Source organism: Prunus dulcis, chromosome 8 (assembly GCF_902201215.1).
Source record: "Prunus dulcis chromosome 8, ALMONDv2, whole genome shotgun sequence".
NCBI classification, from domain to species: domain Eukaryota; kingdom Viridiplantae; phylum Streptophyta; class Magnoliopsida; order Rosales; family Rosaceae; genus Prunus; species Prunus dulcis.
The window spans coordinates 6,996,364-7,011,452 of NC_047657.1; the positions used below are offsets into that span (position 1 = coordinate 6,996,364).

At 37.4% G+C, this 15,089-nt stretch overlaps 2 protein-coding genes across 2 annotated transcripts in view; both read right to left on the minus strand.

The window, feature by feature from the left end:
• Positions 1-1,504: 1,504 nt before the first annotated feature.
• LOC117636394 (7-deoxyloganetin glucosyltransferase-like) lies at positions 1,505-3,688 on the minus strand. Its single transcript, XM_034370870.1, has 2 exons — positions 2,980-3,688; positions 1,505-2,648 (listed from the first exon to the last, which is right to left on the minus strand). The coding sequence occupies exons 1-2, from the start codon at positions 3,488-3,490 to the stop codon at positions 1,693-1,695; spliced, it is 1,467 nt and encodes a 488-aa protein (XP_034226761.1). The 5' UTR covers positions 3,491-3,688; the 3' UTR covers positions 1,505-1,692.
• A 10,908-nt stretch (positions 3,689-14,596) lies between these two features.
• The window catches only part of LOC117638362 (endoplasmic reticulum-Golgi intermediate compartment protein 3-like), a 2,176-nt gene continuing 1,683 nt past the window's right edge, over positions 14,597-15,089 (minus strand). Inside the window, exon 5 of the mRNA XM_034373494.1 lies at positions 14,597-14,623. Coding sequence (XP_034229385.1) covers positions 14,597-14,623 — 27 coding nt within the window. The remainder of the gene's footprint in view (positions 14,624-15,089) is intronic.

Here is a 15,089-nt window from a genome sequence, read left to right on the forward strand (position 1 = left end):
TGGCCATCTCCAAGACATTTACACTTTGCATTGTTGCTCTTTTGGTGTGCTCGATTTGCAGTGAAATGACGAATGCAAAAGATATCGGTTATGGGTCAATACGCCGTGATCAGCCGTTTGGATGCAGGGGGCAAAGTTGCATTCCTCCACCATCCAACTCTTATAATAGAGGTTGTGAGAAGGAGAATGAGTGCAGAGGTGGTGGTCGTAAACTAGAATGAGTTCTCTGAAGCACAACATATAACCAAGAAGGGGAGACACCAAGAAATGGCACTTAAAACACTAAAAAGGGATGCCCATTCTTTTACATAAATGTATTTATTATACTACTCTACATCTAGCCATATTGTGAACATGATGTAATAAAGAACAACATTATTGAATCAATTATAGAAAATCATTACACATTGTGATAAAAACATATTCCATGAGGAAAAAATGGTATGATTTTTCTTACCCTACAGTTCTTCATTGACACAAATGGAAAATGCATAAATATGTGATGCATAAACATATAGCCTATAGCTTAAGTTCATATCATCTATGATTCTTTGACAGGTATGGATCAGGATTCAGGTGGAAAGTTATATCAATGATTCTTGGTTACGAACGCAAAAATTACTATATATATATATATATATTTTACGAACAATTATTAGTATATATTTTCGCTTCTTCATAAGATGATCACCTCGTTTATTGCCAGGAATAAATTAACGAGATGGTCGACATGCATCAAATATTGTTAAACGGGTGCTTTGATTTTTTTGTTTTTATTGATGTATGATACTTGTCTATTGGTTGCCAGCACATTGTGTTGACGTAGCTTTGTTTTGGATGGGCTCGCCACATAATAGGATGTTTATACATTCAAAATAAAGTTACATCACTACAATGTGCGCACCATAATTAAGATCAAACTCATCACAAATATATTCCGTCCTCATATTTATGTGCGTTGAATAACATAAAAATGTCTCCCAGACAACTATAACTGGACAAATGACAAGTTGGTAAATTTCATCATCATTTGAATAAATAGCCGATCTACATATATAGTGTGGTCATCAGACTAACCAAGTACCCTACCCCTCCCACCAAAAGCAGTCAGAAGAAACGCATCCCCCACACCCCCACCCCCACCCCCACCTATGTTTCCGTCCTCTATATCATCAGTAACAATATCATCAGCTTCTTTAAACCAGGACCTAGCACTTCCTATATTCAAAGAACCTCACAATATGGCTTTTGTTAAAAATATAAAATTTAATTAATAAATAAATATAAATAATAATAAAAACCAGTCCTTTTGAGTATGGGTTTTCCTTAAGGAATTTAATCATGATTTTTTGTCATGATGGCACGTGAATTGACATTGCACGAGTTATGGATGACGTCAACAGTCTAATGGGGTACACACTTCTTGTTGAGATGAAACTACTTTGCACCAATTGTTGGGGCCATTTCTTAAATTGTACAAGTATGGTTGATAATTTGGTCGTCGTATGTTGAATGGATGACAAAGACAATATTTTTATTTTATTTTATACAAGTGATATCGGGGAGTGAAAAATCAATCCTAAGACTTCGGGTGCATGAGTAAATGCTCTTAATCACTTGAGCTACAAACTCCCTGCACAATGACAATTTTTTACATGTAAATAAATTAAAAACTACATACCCCCAATAACTCTATGACAAGTTCTCCAAGCCAATGGGCCCTTGTTTGAGCTGCTTAACCAACATATCAAAGTTAGTGTAAGAAGATCCACCAGTTCTTGTAGCTGCTTCTGCCTTCTTCTTCCATTCCATAGCCTTTTCCCTCATCTTCTTCCCTTTCTCACCCTCCATCAACTCTCTCACAAGCCTCTCCACCTTCTCTCTCTTCACTTTTGTGTCAATCTCCATCCCAAACCCCCACTTATTACATAAATAAAAGCAGTTGGTTTGTTGCTCTGCAAAAAAAGGCCAACAAATTAATGGCACTCCCTCACAAATGCTTTCCAAAGTTGAATTCCAACCACAATGTGTTAAAAAGCCTCCAATTGATGGATGCTTAAGAAGTTCCTCTTGTGGACCCCATTCCAAAAACAAGCCTCTTTTCTTTGTCTCCTCCATGAAATCTTCATTTGAAAAAATCTCTTCTCCACCATCTACAAGATTTGGCCTAATGACCCATAAAAATGGATATTTGCTATTGGCAAGTCCCCAAGCAAACTCAGCCAATTGTTCTTTAGTCATTATTACTAGGCTTCCGTAGTTGACATACACCACTGATTGAGGCTCTCTCTTATCTAACCAGTCCAAGCATTTCTTGTCTTCCTTCCACAAATTTGAATCAATTGAGTCCAAGTGATGTGTTGTGGACATGTTGTGTTGAAGGAGTGATAGTGGACCAATGGTGTAGAGCTGGGGGAACTTTGTTGTGATCACATCCAAGAATTCTTTCTCCAATTCATCAAATGTGTTGAGGATCACACCTTGAGCTTTCATGGCAATCTCTATTGCTTGTATGTTGTAGTTGAACATTGTATCACCACGATTCGTTGTTCGGAGGAAGGTGGGGAGATCTTTCAATCGAATTCCTTCCATTGCGGGTATCCAATCAATCACGGTATCAAGAAAGCCAGTACTTAAGTCGCTATCATCTGCACATAATTGAAGCATTCTGCACCTCTTATTTGTGCATTTCCAAAATCAAACCCAAAGTTGAAATTGCAAAATGATACATAAAATATGTGATTTTGTTATTCATAAAATAGAGATAAAGCGTAATGTCCTATTAACGGACTTATAGAACAATCAACATGAACAATGATTTAGTTTGGATGTTCATGTAGAAGTTTCTTATGTTGTCAGACAATTTGGTCAGACAATTTGAAAAACTCAAAGTATCTTATGTTGCCAGACTACTTGTTTGCTTGAATAAAAAAGTGTTCATGTTAGGAATCACCATATGCTAGTTAGCTAGAAGGATACCTTTCAATGGAAAATAACCTCTTTCTACTAGATCTTCATAGTGTAGATACCCCAACATACCACAACCACTAGGTGTGAATAGAAGCATCTCCGGGATGCCAAATTCTTGAGCAACTTGTAAGGTGAAGCCCATCACTCCATCAGAAACAATACAACCTACAGCTGGCACATCCGACCACGACGAAGCCTTGTTGAGTTTTTTGATGAGGTCTCTGAATGAACGCTGGCCCTCAACCGGCATGGCTCTGCACAACTCCGGGAGGTCAAGTATCCCTCGTTGGTTCGTCGGTGGCAAGCCATCGGATATAGTTTCGAACTGGAAATCCTCTGCGCCATTGAGAGCATCTGAGCCTCTAGATTGAAGTAAGCGATTGTAGTTGAACTCTGTGTGGACGAAGGTTATATAGAATCCTTTGAAATGGAGAAGCTTTGCAAGTTTGAGCATTGGGTTTATGTGGCCTTGAGCTGGAAGAGGGATACAAACTGCATGAGGCTTCATCATAGAGCTCATTTGTTCACGATTGATTTGGGAAATGGGAATTTCATGAGCTGGAAGAGGGATACAAGTCTCAGTTCATGTTCAATAGATTATCAACATAGTGGGAATTTCATGATTCCACACACGACAAACACATTAGATGGAGAAAGAAAGAAAAAAAAGCACGCTTATAATAAAGTAGACAAAGACAAGAGACTTATCTGAAGGCAAACTTTTCTTCTTATTGTATTAATTCTTATAGTCGATTGGTGGAATCTATATCCAAACATAAAACTCATGGAGAGATTGTGGGACCAGAATTTATAGGATCATGCCACGTGTTTATAATATATGATAAGATCAGACAGTCCTACGACTAGCGAAATGTTACAGAGGTGGTACACAAAGTGATTTATAAATATGGTCTCCTTCATATTATTATCCTCAACTTAATCACCTGGATCGCACACTTGATAGATTAGGCCAATTAGGCCAATTAGACCTCTTCAATTGTGGAGTTTCATCTCAATAGGTATCCGTGCTATTATTAGAGTAAGCCATGTATTTTTATATTGTAAATTGTTGTGGTAATTATCTAAAGCTTAATGTGATTGATCACTCTATTATTTATCTTCATAATCATTTTCCTCCATCCCATTGCCCACCCCATCAGATGCAAACCATCCGCAAGAGTTTCTGAGAAAAAACAAGAAGCAAAAAAAAAAGGGTGAACGCAATATGATTGGTAAAAGAATGTTTCCTCCGGCAACAGAGCTGTTATTACAAAGTATGGAGGATTCTAGTACCGAACCACAAGTTCAATATAGAGAAAATTGGCTTCTGCGTCAGAAAATGAAGATGACTGAAATCACTAAATTCAAAACCCCACCAAAACGCCCCAAATTATCATCCCAAACTTGACCTTGTAACCTCGTATGCCATGAAGCATGCTGCATTGGCTGGAACACTTCTAGCCATAGCCGGTCCAAAGCCCTTGTAAAGGCCTTAGATGAGGCCAGGATCTTTCTAAACGCATCAATTGAGCCCGAAAACTTGGGATTTTTGTAATTGTTTGAACTGAAAATGGACAAAAGCCCATTTAGGGATTTTTTTATGAGAATCTAAAATTGCACAAGGACTCAAGCCCAGTACCGACACACCCCATGCGATTTCTTAGTTTGACTTTCGAAAAGAGACGTTGGATAATCTTTCAAACAAGTTTTTATCCGGGTAAAGGCGCGAAGTTTCAGACAAAGAACCAGATCGTGACTTCGACAAAGCCAAAGTTGAAATTGCAAAATGATAAAAAAAAAAAATTGATTTTTGTTATTCATAAATAGAGATAAAGGCTAATGTTCTATTGACAGACTTATAAAACAGTCAATATGAAAAATAATTTAGTTTGGATGTTCATGTCACTAAACATGCTTTAGATTCACAATATAAGTACCTTATATTGTCAGACAATTTGGCAGTAGAACATTTTCGAAAGATGGAACCCAAATTATAGTGCACGAAAAAGTAAGTTATATATATATTCACTATTATAATCTTCTACAGAGAATCCCTTCCGTAAGAGAGTGAGGCTCCCCTACAGGAGCCGAACGTTCCTTCAAGAATAGATGGGGAATTAGTAGGAACCCCAAATCCCCAATGTTTTTTTGCGCTGTCTATAAGAAGTTGTGGTGCAGTGTCCGGAATCATTTAGCCATTTGACTGTTATTATAAAAATTGTTATTCTTTAAAACAATGTGTTCCGTAAACAATAACAACCTATTTATTTTACGGATTTTTGTAGAAATATAACCTGAACTTATACCTCAGTTTCCATTTGTCACATTAAAGAAAATTTTAAGGGAAATGTCATCTTAATTTTTCAAAATCCATGATTTGTCATCTGACTTTAACACCATCCATTTTTAAGGGTATTTTAAAAAAATGAGAGAAAAAAGAGACCTCTCTCACTTTCTCCCCAACCCCACCCGCCCCCAAAACACATCGCATATGACTCTCTCTCTCTCTCTCTCTCTCTCTCTCTCTCTCTCTCAATGAGCATGCATAAAAAGTTTTATGGTGTTCATTGAGCATGAAAATGGAAAAAATTTCAATATGCAAATGGAAAAATACCAAAAAGAAAAAAGAAGAAAAAGGTGACTCAGTTTGGGTGAGCTGAGTGAATTTATGTGTGGAAGGTATGTGTTTCATGGTAGATAGAGAATGAGGAAGGGGTTGTGATAAGGGAAGGGGGAATGGATTTCATGGTGGACGGGGTTGGTTGACGGTGGGGCACATGGGATTGGAGAAGGTGAGACATTTTTTTTTCCCCATTTTAATTGTTTAAAATATATTAAAAAAATTATAATGATTTTTTCATTTTTAAAATACCCTTGAAAATGCAAAGACTAAAATACCCTTAAAATTGATGGAAAATTGAATGGTGTTAAAATCAGATGACAAATCATGAATTTTGAAAAATTAAGGTGACATTTCTCTTAAAAATTTCTTTACAAAAACCACTTTATTTTATCACAATGGTAATTGAACAATATTTTATTTGCGAGAATTTGAGGGAATCATTTTCAATCCAAAAAAGTTGTTCGCATTAACTTACTAATAATTAGCACTTGCGAAGTATATATATAGGTTGTCTATTGCAGCCAATTTTAATGTCATATAATTATAATTTGGCATATTTTTGATATACCCCATGAAAGTGTATTTGTGTCTCACTTTGCTCCCTAAAACTCATTTTGTCTCACTTTACCCTATTTTTAACACATACTTGTCTCACTTCCCATTTTTCAAAAAATATTAATTTTAAATTCAAAATTCAAAATTCAAAATTCAAAATTCAAAATTCAAAATTCAAAAATTCAAAATTTAAATGAGATTAAATATTAAAAACATAAATAAGTTAAAAATAATTTGAAACTTGAGATCCATAAAAAAAATTGTAAAGAAAATTAATTTTTAAGAAAAAAGAAGCTTAAAACAAAAACAAAAAATGCATCCCTACCCTTGTACCATTTCCTCCCCATCTGCCTCCCCCTCTGCTCCCGTCCTCCTCTTCTCTCTCTCTCTATGTGTTACTAGCGACCCAAACCTCAGGCCCCCCCCCTTAGACCCTCTCTCTTTCTCTCTCTCTCTCACACACACGGCTAATGGCCCCTTAATCAGAAATAATTCATGCTAATATTTCATAGATTAACATGATTCCTGTTAGAACGATACTCTATTCACTACTGTACTAATTTGAGCGATATTGTCCACTTGTAATTAATCACATCACTTGTAGAATTTATAAGGTAAATGAAACAAAGTGGGTATCTTAGCATATGTTGTGTTGTTGTACAACTTAGTGATGTAGTTCTTCTAATCATATCAAATGTTCTTATTAGCAAAGTGACATTTAGTGTTTACTTTATTGAAGGAGGAAAAAGGAATACAAAATTGCTGACTAAGAAGGAACTCCTCCACAAAGCAAATGAGATTTTAACGCTTATCAAATTTCAAAAAAAAAAAAATGTTAAAAGAATTTTAGAAAAAGAAGTTAAATGTAACTGACGTCTATCAAATTCAATTGTACGTAACATATCTCATTAAACAAAACCTATGTAAACTTTCTTTGACCTTTAATCGGCAAAACATGCCAATTTAATGGAATATGGTGCATGAAGACAGGGGTGGTCCTACACCTAGGGCAAGGTAGGCTGCTGCCTACCCCAAAATTTTCAAAAATAAAAAATACCCATATAGAATACAACAACCCATGTGAAACATACAAACCAATGCCCACCCATGTGAAACATACAAACCAATGCCCACCCAAAAAGTAAGCCATATGTATGCATAACCTAAAACTTCTTTTCTCTTTAATTATCTTCTCTTTAATTTTCTACCCCAAAATTTTAAGATTTTGTATATGACAACATTGAATTTAATATATTCTAAATAGGTTAGAAGTTATGTGTTCTAATCTATTCTAGAGTTTACTTAAAGAATGAATTATAATTCGCTGACTTTGTTGAAATTAATTAGGTCTTTGATTTTTGAAATTTTTGTTGAGATGTTTGATTTGATATTGGTATTTTTGAGATGTTTTGATTCGTTGTTGGTATGTTAATATTTGATTAAAGGCATTGATGTTATTATGAGAATTTATTTGATTTTTTGTTGGGATGTTGGATTAAATAGGTTATCTTTTGTTATGTCAGATCACAATCCGAACCCCAAGAAAATAAAGAATTTGTTGGAATTTTTTTTTTAAAGAAAAAGAATATTTTTTTCTCGCTATACTTTTATTTATGTATAGAGATGCATTTGAGGGTAAGGCTCATTATGTCCTCTTACTAGGTGTATAATTTTATGTTTATTAATGAGATTCACTCATAACCTCAAGTTTTTAATGTAAATTTTGCCCAGTTGGATTTCAAATCCTGAATCCGCCACTGCATGAAGAGCAATGGAAAAAGCATGGAGTTGGTGTCACTGAAAACAAGAGCATTTGAATGAATATGGTGGTATCAAATTAACCTTTATTTCTATGTTTTCTCTACTCACTCCAATTTTATATGTTCAAATTTACTAGTAGCTGTAGTACAGCCTGCATGCACCAAGCTACAATGCGGAAAACACTAGAACTCTTTGAATCGCTTGGGAATTACCAAATTTGGGATAACAGAAAAAGTGCTTACACTGATTTGAAAGTGACCCTTGTATAAGTTTCACTATTCCACTTTTTCATCAATCTAATCTAATTGTAAAACAAACACACACACACACACACTCTCTCTCTCTCTCTCTCAGTGTGAAAATGTTGAAATTACGTAACGAAACGAATTCACATGCAGGCAGTAGCAGCTTCAACAGCAACATGGTAATATCTATCCTCAACAAATTCCTGTCTAAATTGCTCAAAATTACCGGACTCAATTGCCTCCCTTACAGTACGTTTGAACAAGAGAAACACTACTATGTTTTACTATTTGTGCGAAGAATACAAGTTCGTCGCGCAAAATGCAATACAACGACTGAAAAAAAGTTTCGTCGTGCAAAAAATTGAAAACTTGCTCGACCAAAGTTTTCGAAACGCAAAATCTCTTAGCACGACAGATATTTACCTTCGTCGCGCAAAGTGAGCGAAAAAAAACCCGGGTTTTTTGTTGGCGCCAAACACTTGCGCGGCGAGAGCAATCGTCGCGTAAGAAAACCTAGCGCGACGATGGGACATTCCGTCGCATAAAGGTGAACACAAAACAGGGATCGATCCCGTTAATTGGCTGCGAAAACTCCTGCGACGACAGGTTTAGTAGCAAAAGACAACTTAGCGCGACGAAACTGTTTATCATCGCGTAAGAAAACGAAGGATATTTTTTTTTGGGCCCAAATTAAATGACGGGGGTTTTTTTTTTTATGCACGACGGAATTAGTTTTCTTCGCTTAAAGTTGATGTCGGTACATTCTTGTGCGAAGAAATTTTGTTTTTGCACGACGAAACTTTGTTCGACGAAAATGTCATGCGTGGCGCAAAAGTTTTTTGTTGACAAGTTTTTGCGCGACGAAAAAATAGTTTTTCGCGACAGCAGTTTGCGCAACGAAATGCTGGAAATTTTCAGTACGTTCATGGGGTAAGTATTTTTTGTCGTTAGTTTATAAGTATTAATGTAAATTCGTACTAACGCTATTAATTTTGTTCTCGTTAGGGATATTTGTAATTAGCGATTGGTGGAGAACGATTGAGAAGGTATTTTATTCGTTTTATATATTAAAAATGTTAAAGTTAGTTTGTTATGTGTATATTTTTTTTTGTGAAGTTATATTTATATTATGTTGTTAAATTGTGCGTGACGTAGCACAATGTGTTGTGATGTACGAAGTTAATTGAAATTAACTTCGTACTTTTATTTGTATGTTTAGTAACATTTAGTTTCCCGTTCGAGATTAGTTGGATTTCGTACATGGATGCGTAAAGCATGACTGCGGTCCAATTAATTCTTGAATTGTCCCATTATTTGGACAGTTTGGTAATGCATAGTGTTGTCACGTAATCTACGGCTACAGGATTAGGTTTCGATTGTGGAGATTTCGGTGTCATCTCGGTACGTTCTTCGGGTGGTACGTAGGTATTTATACCTATGCCCACCTCAAGAACTGTATCGAGATGCTGCCGAAATTCATCCATGTCGAAATCTAATCTCATGTAGCCGTAGGTTACGTGACAGAACTATGCATTCCCGAATGGGATAGGGCCCTTACCGGAGGCATAAGGTGACATTATAACTTCGTATGAAGTTGTTGTGATTGTTGTGTTGTGATTGTGGTTTCAGGAATTATGAGCAGAAGGTGGATACAGAACCCAAATAGATGCGCAGACGAATACTTGGATGGAATCGAGGATTTTATTGAGTTTGCACGTAGACACAACCCAGGTGCAACTAGAATCCGTTGTCCTTGTAGGAGGTGTAACAACACGTTGTGGGAGACAATTGAAAATGTTGGATTTCATTTAGTAAGGAATGGAATGATTGAGACATATAGCATTTGGAACCTTCATGGGGAACAATTAGACCATGCTTCGTCTTCAAATGCCACAAGAATGGACAATGTTGAACCTATTGTGGATCCTAATGATCAAGTCATGGATATTATACAGGATGCTTTTCCATTTGCATCGACCAACATCAATCACGAAAGGGAAGATGACGTGCCAACACCAATAGACAGCGCGGAGTTTGAACAATATGAAAAACTGTTAAAAAATGCCAACCAAGAGTTATACCCGGGGTGCGAGAGCTTTTCCGTTCTCACGGCCATTGTAGAGCTAATGCACGGAAAAATAAAGTATCGTATGTCGAACCTGTGTTTCGATTACTTTTTGGGGGTTTTCAAGAGAATGCTTCCGACGGACAATTGTTTGCCAAAAGACCATAAACACGCGCAGAAGGTGTTGAATGGTCTTGGATTGGGTTATGAAAAAATTCATGCTTGCAAAAATAATTGCATGTTATTCTACAAGGAGCATGAAACGTTGGATACATGCCCTATATGCAATGAGTCGAGGTTCAAAATGACATCTCAGAATAGAACGACTAAGATCCCACAAAAAGTCATGCGTTATCTGCCCCTGAAACCTAGGTTGCAGCGATTGTATATGTCGACGCATACTGCCACAGACATGAGATGGCATAAGGAAAAACGGGTAGACGATGATGTGATGCGGCATCCTGCAGATGGGGAGGCATGGAAAGAGTTCGATCGAACGTTCCCCGAGTTTGCTGCTGATCCCCGAAATGTGAGATTGGGACTTGCCACTGACGGATTCAATCCGTATGGGGTTCTAAACCAACACCACAGCACTTGGCCGATTTTCGTATTCCCATATAATTTGCCGCCTTGGAAATGCATGAAAAAAGAATACATGATGATGACTGTTTTGATAACTGAGGATCCTGGGAGGTCAATCGATGTTTACTTAAGGCCGCTGGTTGATGAGCTGAAGGATTTATGGACAAACGGTGTTCGCACGTACGATAAATCAACTGGGAAGATGTTCACTTTGCGGGCAGCAGTTATGTGGACTGTGAATGATTTTCCAGCATATGCAATGGTTTCTGGGTGGAGCACAAAGGGTTATATGGCATGTCCTGTATGCAAGGAAGATGTAACTTCTGGTTGGCACGCGAGAAAAGTTTGTTACCTTGGTCATCGGAGATGGTTGCCATGGGACCACGAGTGGCGGGAAAAAGATAAAGAGTTCGACGGGAACACAGAGCGTCGCCTCAGACCTAGAGAATGGTCCGGTGATGAGATCTTGGAACAGCTTAACCGTTTGGATTTTGCTCCGTTCGGAAAAACAGTTAGTCGGACCAGACCTTCTACACATATGAACTGGACTCACAAGCCTATGTTTTTTGAGCTCCCATATTGGTCGAAACTCAAATTGAGGCACAATCTAGATGTGATGCATGTTGAGAAAAATGTATTTGACACATTGGTGGGCACGATTCTAGATATCGAGGGCAAGACAAAGGACACAATCAAAGCCCGTCTTGATTTGGAAAGAATGGGCATACGAAGGGGTTTATGGATGAACAGGAACAGTGATAAAGCTAGAAGGGATCTTGCATTCTTTTCTATGAAACCGAATGACAAAAAAGAGTTTCTAAAGTTTGTATCGTCTGTAAAGTTTCCTGATGGGTATGCTTCTAATATCGCACGTTGCGTGAATGTTGACGGGGGTAAATTTACTGGACTTAAGAGCCATGACTGCCATGTGTTTATGCAACGCCTACTTCCTGTGGGTATTCGACATCTATTGCCGGAAGATGTTGTGAAGCCAATCATGTTGTTGTCCAGATTTTTTTCCCAACTGACGGCAAAAACATTGCGAAAGACAGACATGTTTCAGTTGCGCCATGACATTGTCCAAGTCCTATGCAAGTTTGAGATGATATTTCCTCCAGCTTTCTTCACAAGTATGATGCACGTGATGGTTCACTTGCCAGAAGAGGCATTGCTTGCTGGTCCTGTCAACTATCGCTGGATGTATCCAATAGAAAGGTATATAATCCTTATCGTTTGTGTATGCATCATTATCACAGGCTTGCTAATTTGTATCATATCGTTTTATTTTGACAGGCTTCTCGGAGAGCTGAAAAAAAGTTACGCAACAGGGCAAAGCCCGAAGGATCAATTATAGAGGCTTGGGTTCAATATGAGTCGCTTACTTTCTGTGGAATGTATTTAAAAGATGTGGAGATGGCTTTCAATCGTCCTCAGCGCAATAATGACGGAGGTATGAGAAAGGAAAAACTTTCTGTTTTTGCCCAAAGCGCACGACCCTTTGGAGATCCTGGACGAGGAGAGTCGTTTTCTAGAAATGACATGGAGGTAGCGCATTGGTTCGTACTGAACAATTGTGATGAGATAATGGCATACTTAGATGAGCATGAAGAGATGATGAAGCGAGAACATCCATCACATTTAGTTGCCCAGAAACAACGTGAATTGTTTCCACAATGGTTTTTGGATTCTGTAAGTTATAAGTGTTTTGTATTTGACAAATATAAATTGTAGTATTTAATTTTGTCAGACTAACATGTGAATGGTTTTGTATTATATTAGGTGAATAAGTTGAAATCATCGAATTCCCCCACTTACAGTGATGAGTTATATAACTTGGCCTTCGGCCCGATTCGCGCTGAATTGTTTTCGGGTTGTTATATTAACGGCGTTAAATTTTTGGGGGCTGCACGAGATGACAAGTTGTGTACGCAAAACAGCGGTGTCCATGTCCCAGGTGGAGGCGAAAGTACGAACATTGATTTCTATGGCAAACTCACAAATGTCGCTCAATTGCTTTACAAAGATCGATACCAAGTGATCATGTTTAAGTGTCGATGGTTTGATAGCAACCCAAATAGGCCGGAAAGTGTTAAAATCGACCATGGCTTACTATCTGTGAACATTAACAGAACTTGGTATGATGACGACCCTTACATTTTGGCAAACATGGCAACACAAATTGTGTATCTAGATGACCCTAAAGCCGGAGCAGTTGGAAAGTTGTTCAGAAGATGGATCATAGGAACGTGTATGCTATACCAGAACTAGACCCAACTGACAACGGCGTCGACAATGTGGCTGACCAACGTTTAGAATCTTCAATGGAAAATGATGCGAAAACACTTCGAGATACACATGTTATACAAGAACCGTTTCAAATACAAGGAGTGTCTTCAATCGAAATACCGATTCAGTCAATTACAATTGACCTCGGGGATCTTCCAAGATTCGATGTTGCAGTGGGCCCGAGCAACGAAGATGATGTAGTTATAGAGGAGGAGGAGGAGGATTGGGAGACCGAAAGTGATGATAGCGACGATAACGAAAGTTATTATAGTTCAGATGATGAATAATGAATTTTTTTGTAATTTTATTATGCTAGTGTACAGATTTTGTGTAATACAAATGTTTGAATATATGTAGTTGTTATATCCAAACCTTATATATGTGGACAACTGAAACATTATTAAAATAAATTTAGTTATAAAACATTGGTAAATCAATATATCCAAACCCTTTTAATAATAATTTTTAAATTTTTTTTGACAAAACACGTTTACAAAATGAAAATGATACAAAATTTGTTATAAAACATTGATAAATAAATATATCCAAACCTTTTTCATACAAAGTTTGAAAATTATTGACACCAAACATTTTTCAAAAATGAAAACCCTTGCGCGACGAAGTAAACCTCGTCGTGCAAAGTTTGCGCGACCCACAATACACTAGTCGCGTAAAGTTAAAACATTGCGCGACAAATATCATCCGTCACGCGATGAAAGTTTGCGCGAGGACAAGCATAATTTCGTCGCGCAAATATATATTATTTTATAATATATTATATATACACATATATATTTGAAATTGACGATCGAGTTAGTTCATTGTATTCATATAGGGTCATGGAGTGTAGCTGTAAAAAATCATCAAAATCGGAGTTAAAATAACCGTTAAATCATGACTTTTCATTTATAACCGTTCAAAAGTTTTGTCCCGTTACTTGATCTCTGAATGTTTTTTTTTTTCCGATTTTTGGGGTCTAAGATCTCGAAGTATAAACAAACAAGTTTGACGGCTGGATTACTGAAACTACTTTCGTAGAATGTCTATGCCATCAAAACCATATATTCACCAACAATGAATAGTTTACTTATACTTTCGTTAAATATAACATAAGATTATGTGGTATCCCCCTAGTGTAAACATCTTAAATTGAAGATCAAATTCAGTAATTGTATTCATATAGGGTCAAGAAAAGTAGCTGTAAAAAATCATAAAAATCAGAGCTAAAATAACTGTTAAATCATGACTTTTAATTTAGAACCGTCGAAAAGTTTTGTCCCATTACTTGATCTTTTAATGTTTGTTTTTTTCGGCGTATACGATCTCGAAGTATAAAAAAACAAGTTTTCCGGTTGGATCATTAAAACTAGTTTCGGGTTTAGGGTTTCAGCGGTTTAGGGTTTAGGGTTTAGTGTATAGGGTTCTCGCGACGAATAGGTGTCTTTGGTCGCACAAAGCCTGCAGAGAACTGTCTTGCGTGACGAATCCAAGCCCCGTCGTCGCGCAATCTCAACCAGCCCTTTCACCCCCTTCCTCCTTGAACACTTAGTCAAAAACATTTCAAGTTTATAGAAAGCTGACTTGCGCGACGCAGTTGGTATTCGTCGCGCAATCTCTCTACAAATAAACCCTAAACCCCAAATTTTGGCTGAATTACAACATTGCGTGACGAAGTAGATTCTTTGGTCGCACAGAGCCTGCATACAACAGTTTTGCGCGAGGAACTCAAGCCTCGTCGTCTTGCAATCTCAGCCAGCCCTTTCACCCCCTTCCTCCTTGAACACTTAGTCAAAAAAATTTTCGCGTCTACAAGAAGCTGACTTGCGCGACGCTTTTCATATTCGTCGCGCAATCTCTCTACAATAAACCCTAAACCCCAAATTTTGGCGGAATTACAACATTGCGCGACGACTAAGTTTCTTTGGTGGCACAAAGCATGCAAGGAACAGTCTTGCGCGACGAAAGCAGGCCTCGTCGTCGCGCAATCTCAGCCAGCCCTTTC

Excerpts from the sequence above, each read along its gene's own strand:
- LOC117636394 (XM_034370870.1), bottom strand. The coding sequence starts at position 3,490 with ATGAGCTCTATGATGAAGCCTCATGCAGTTTGTATCCCTCTTCCAGCT. Across the intron at positions 2,649-2,979 it reads AGGTTATTTTCCATTGAAAG|ATGATAGCGACTTAAGTACT; the intron begins GTATCCTTCTAG and ends AATTATGTGCAG.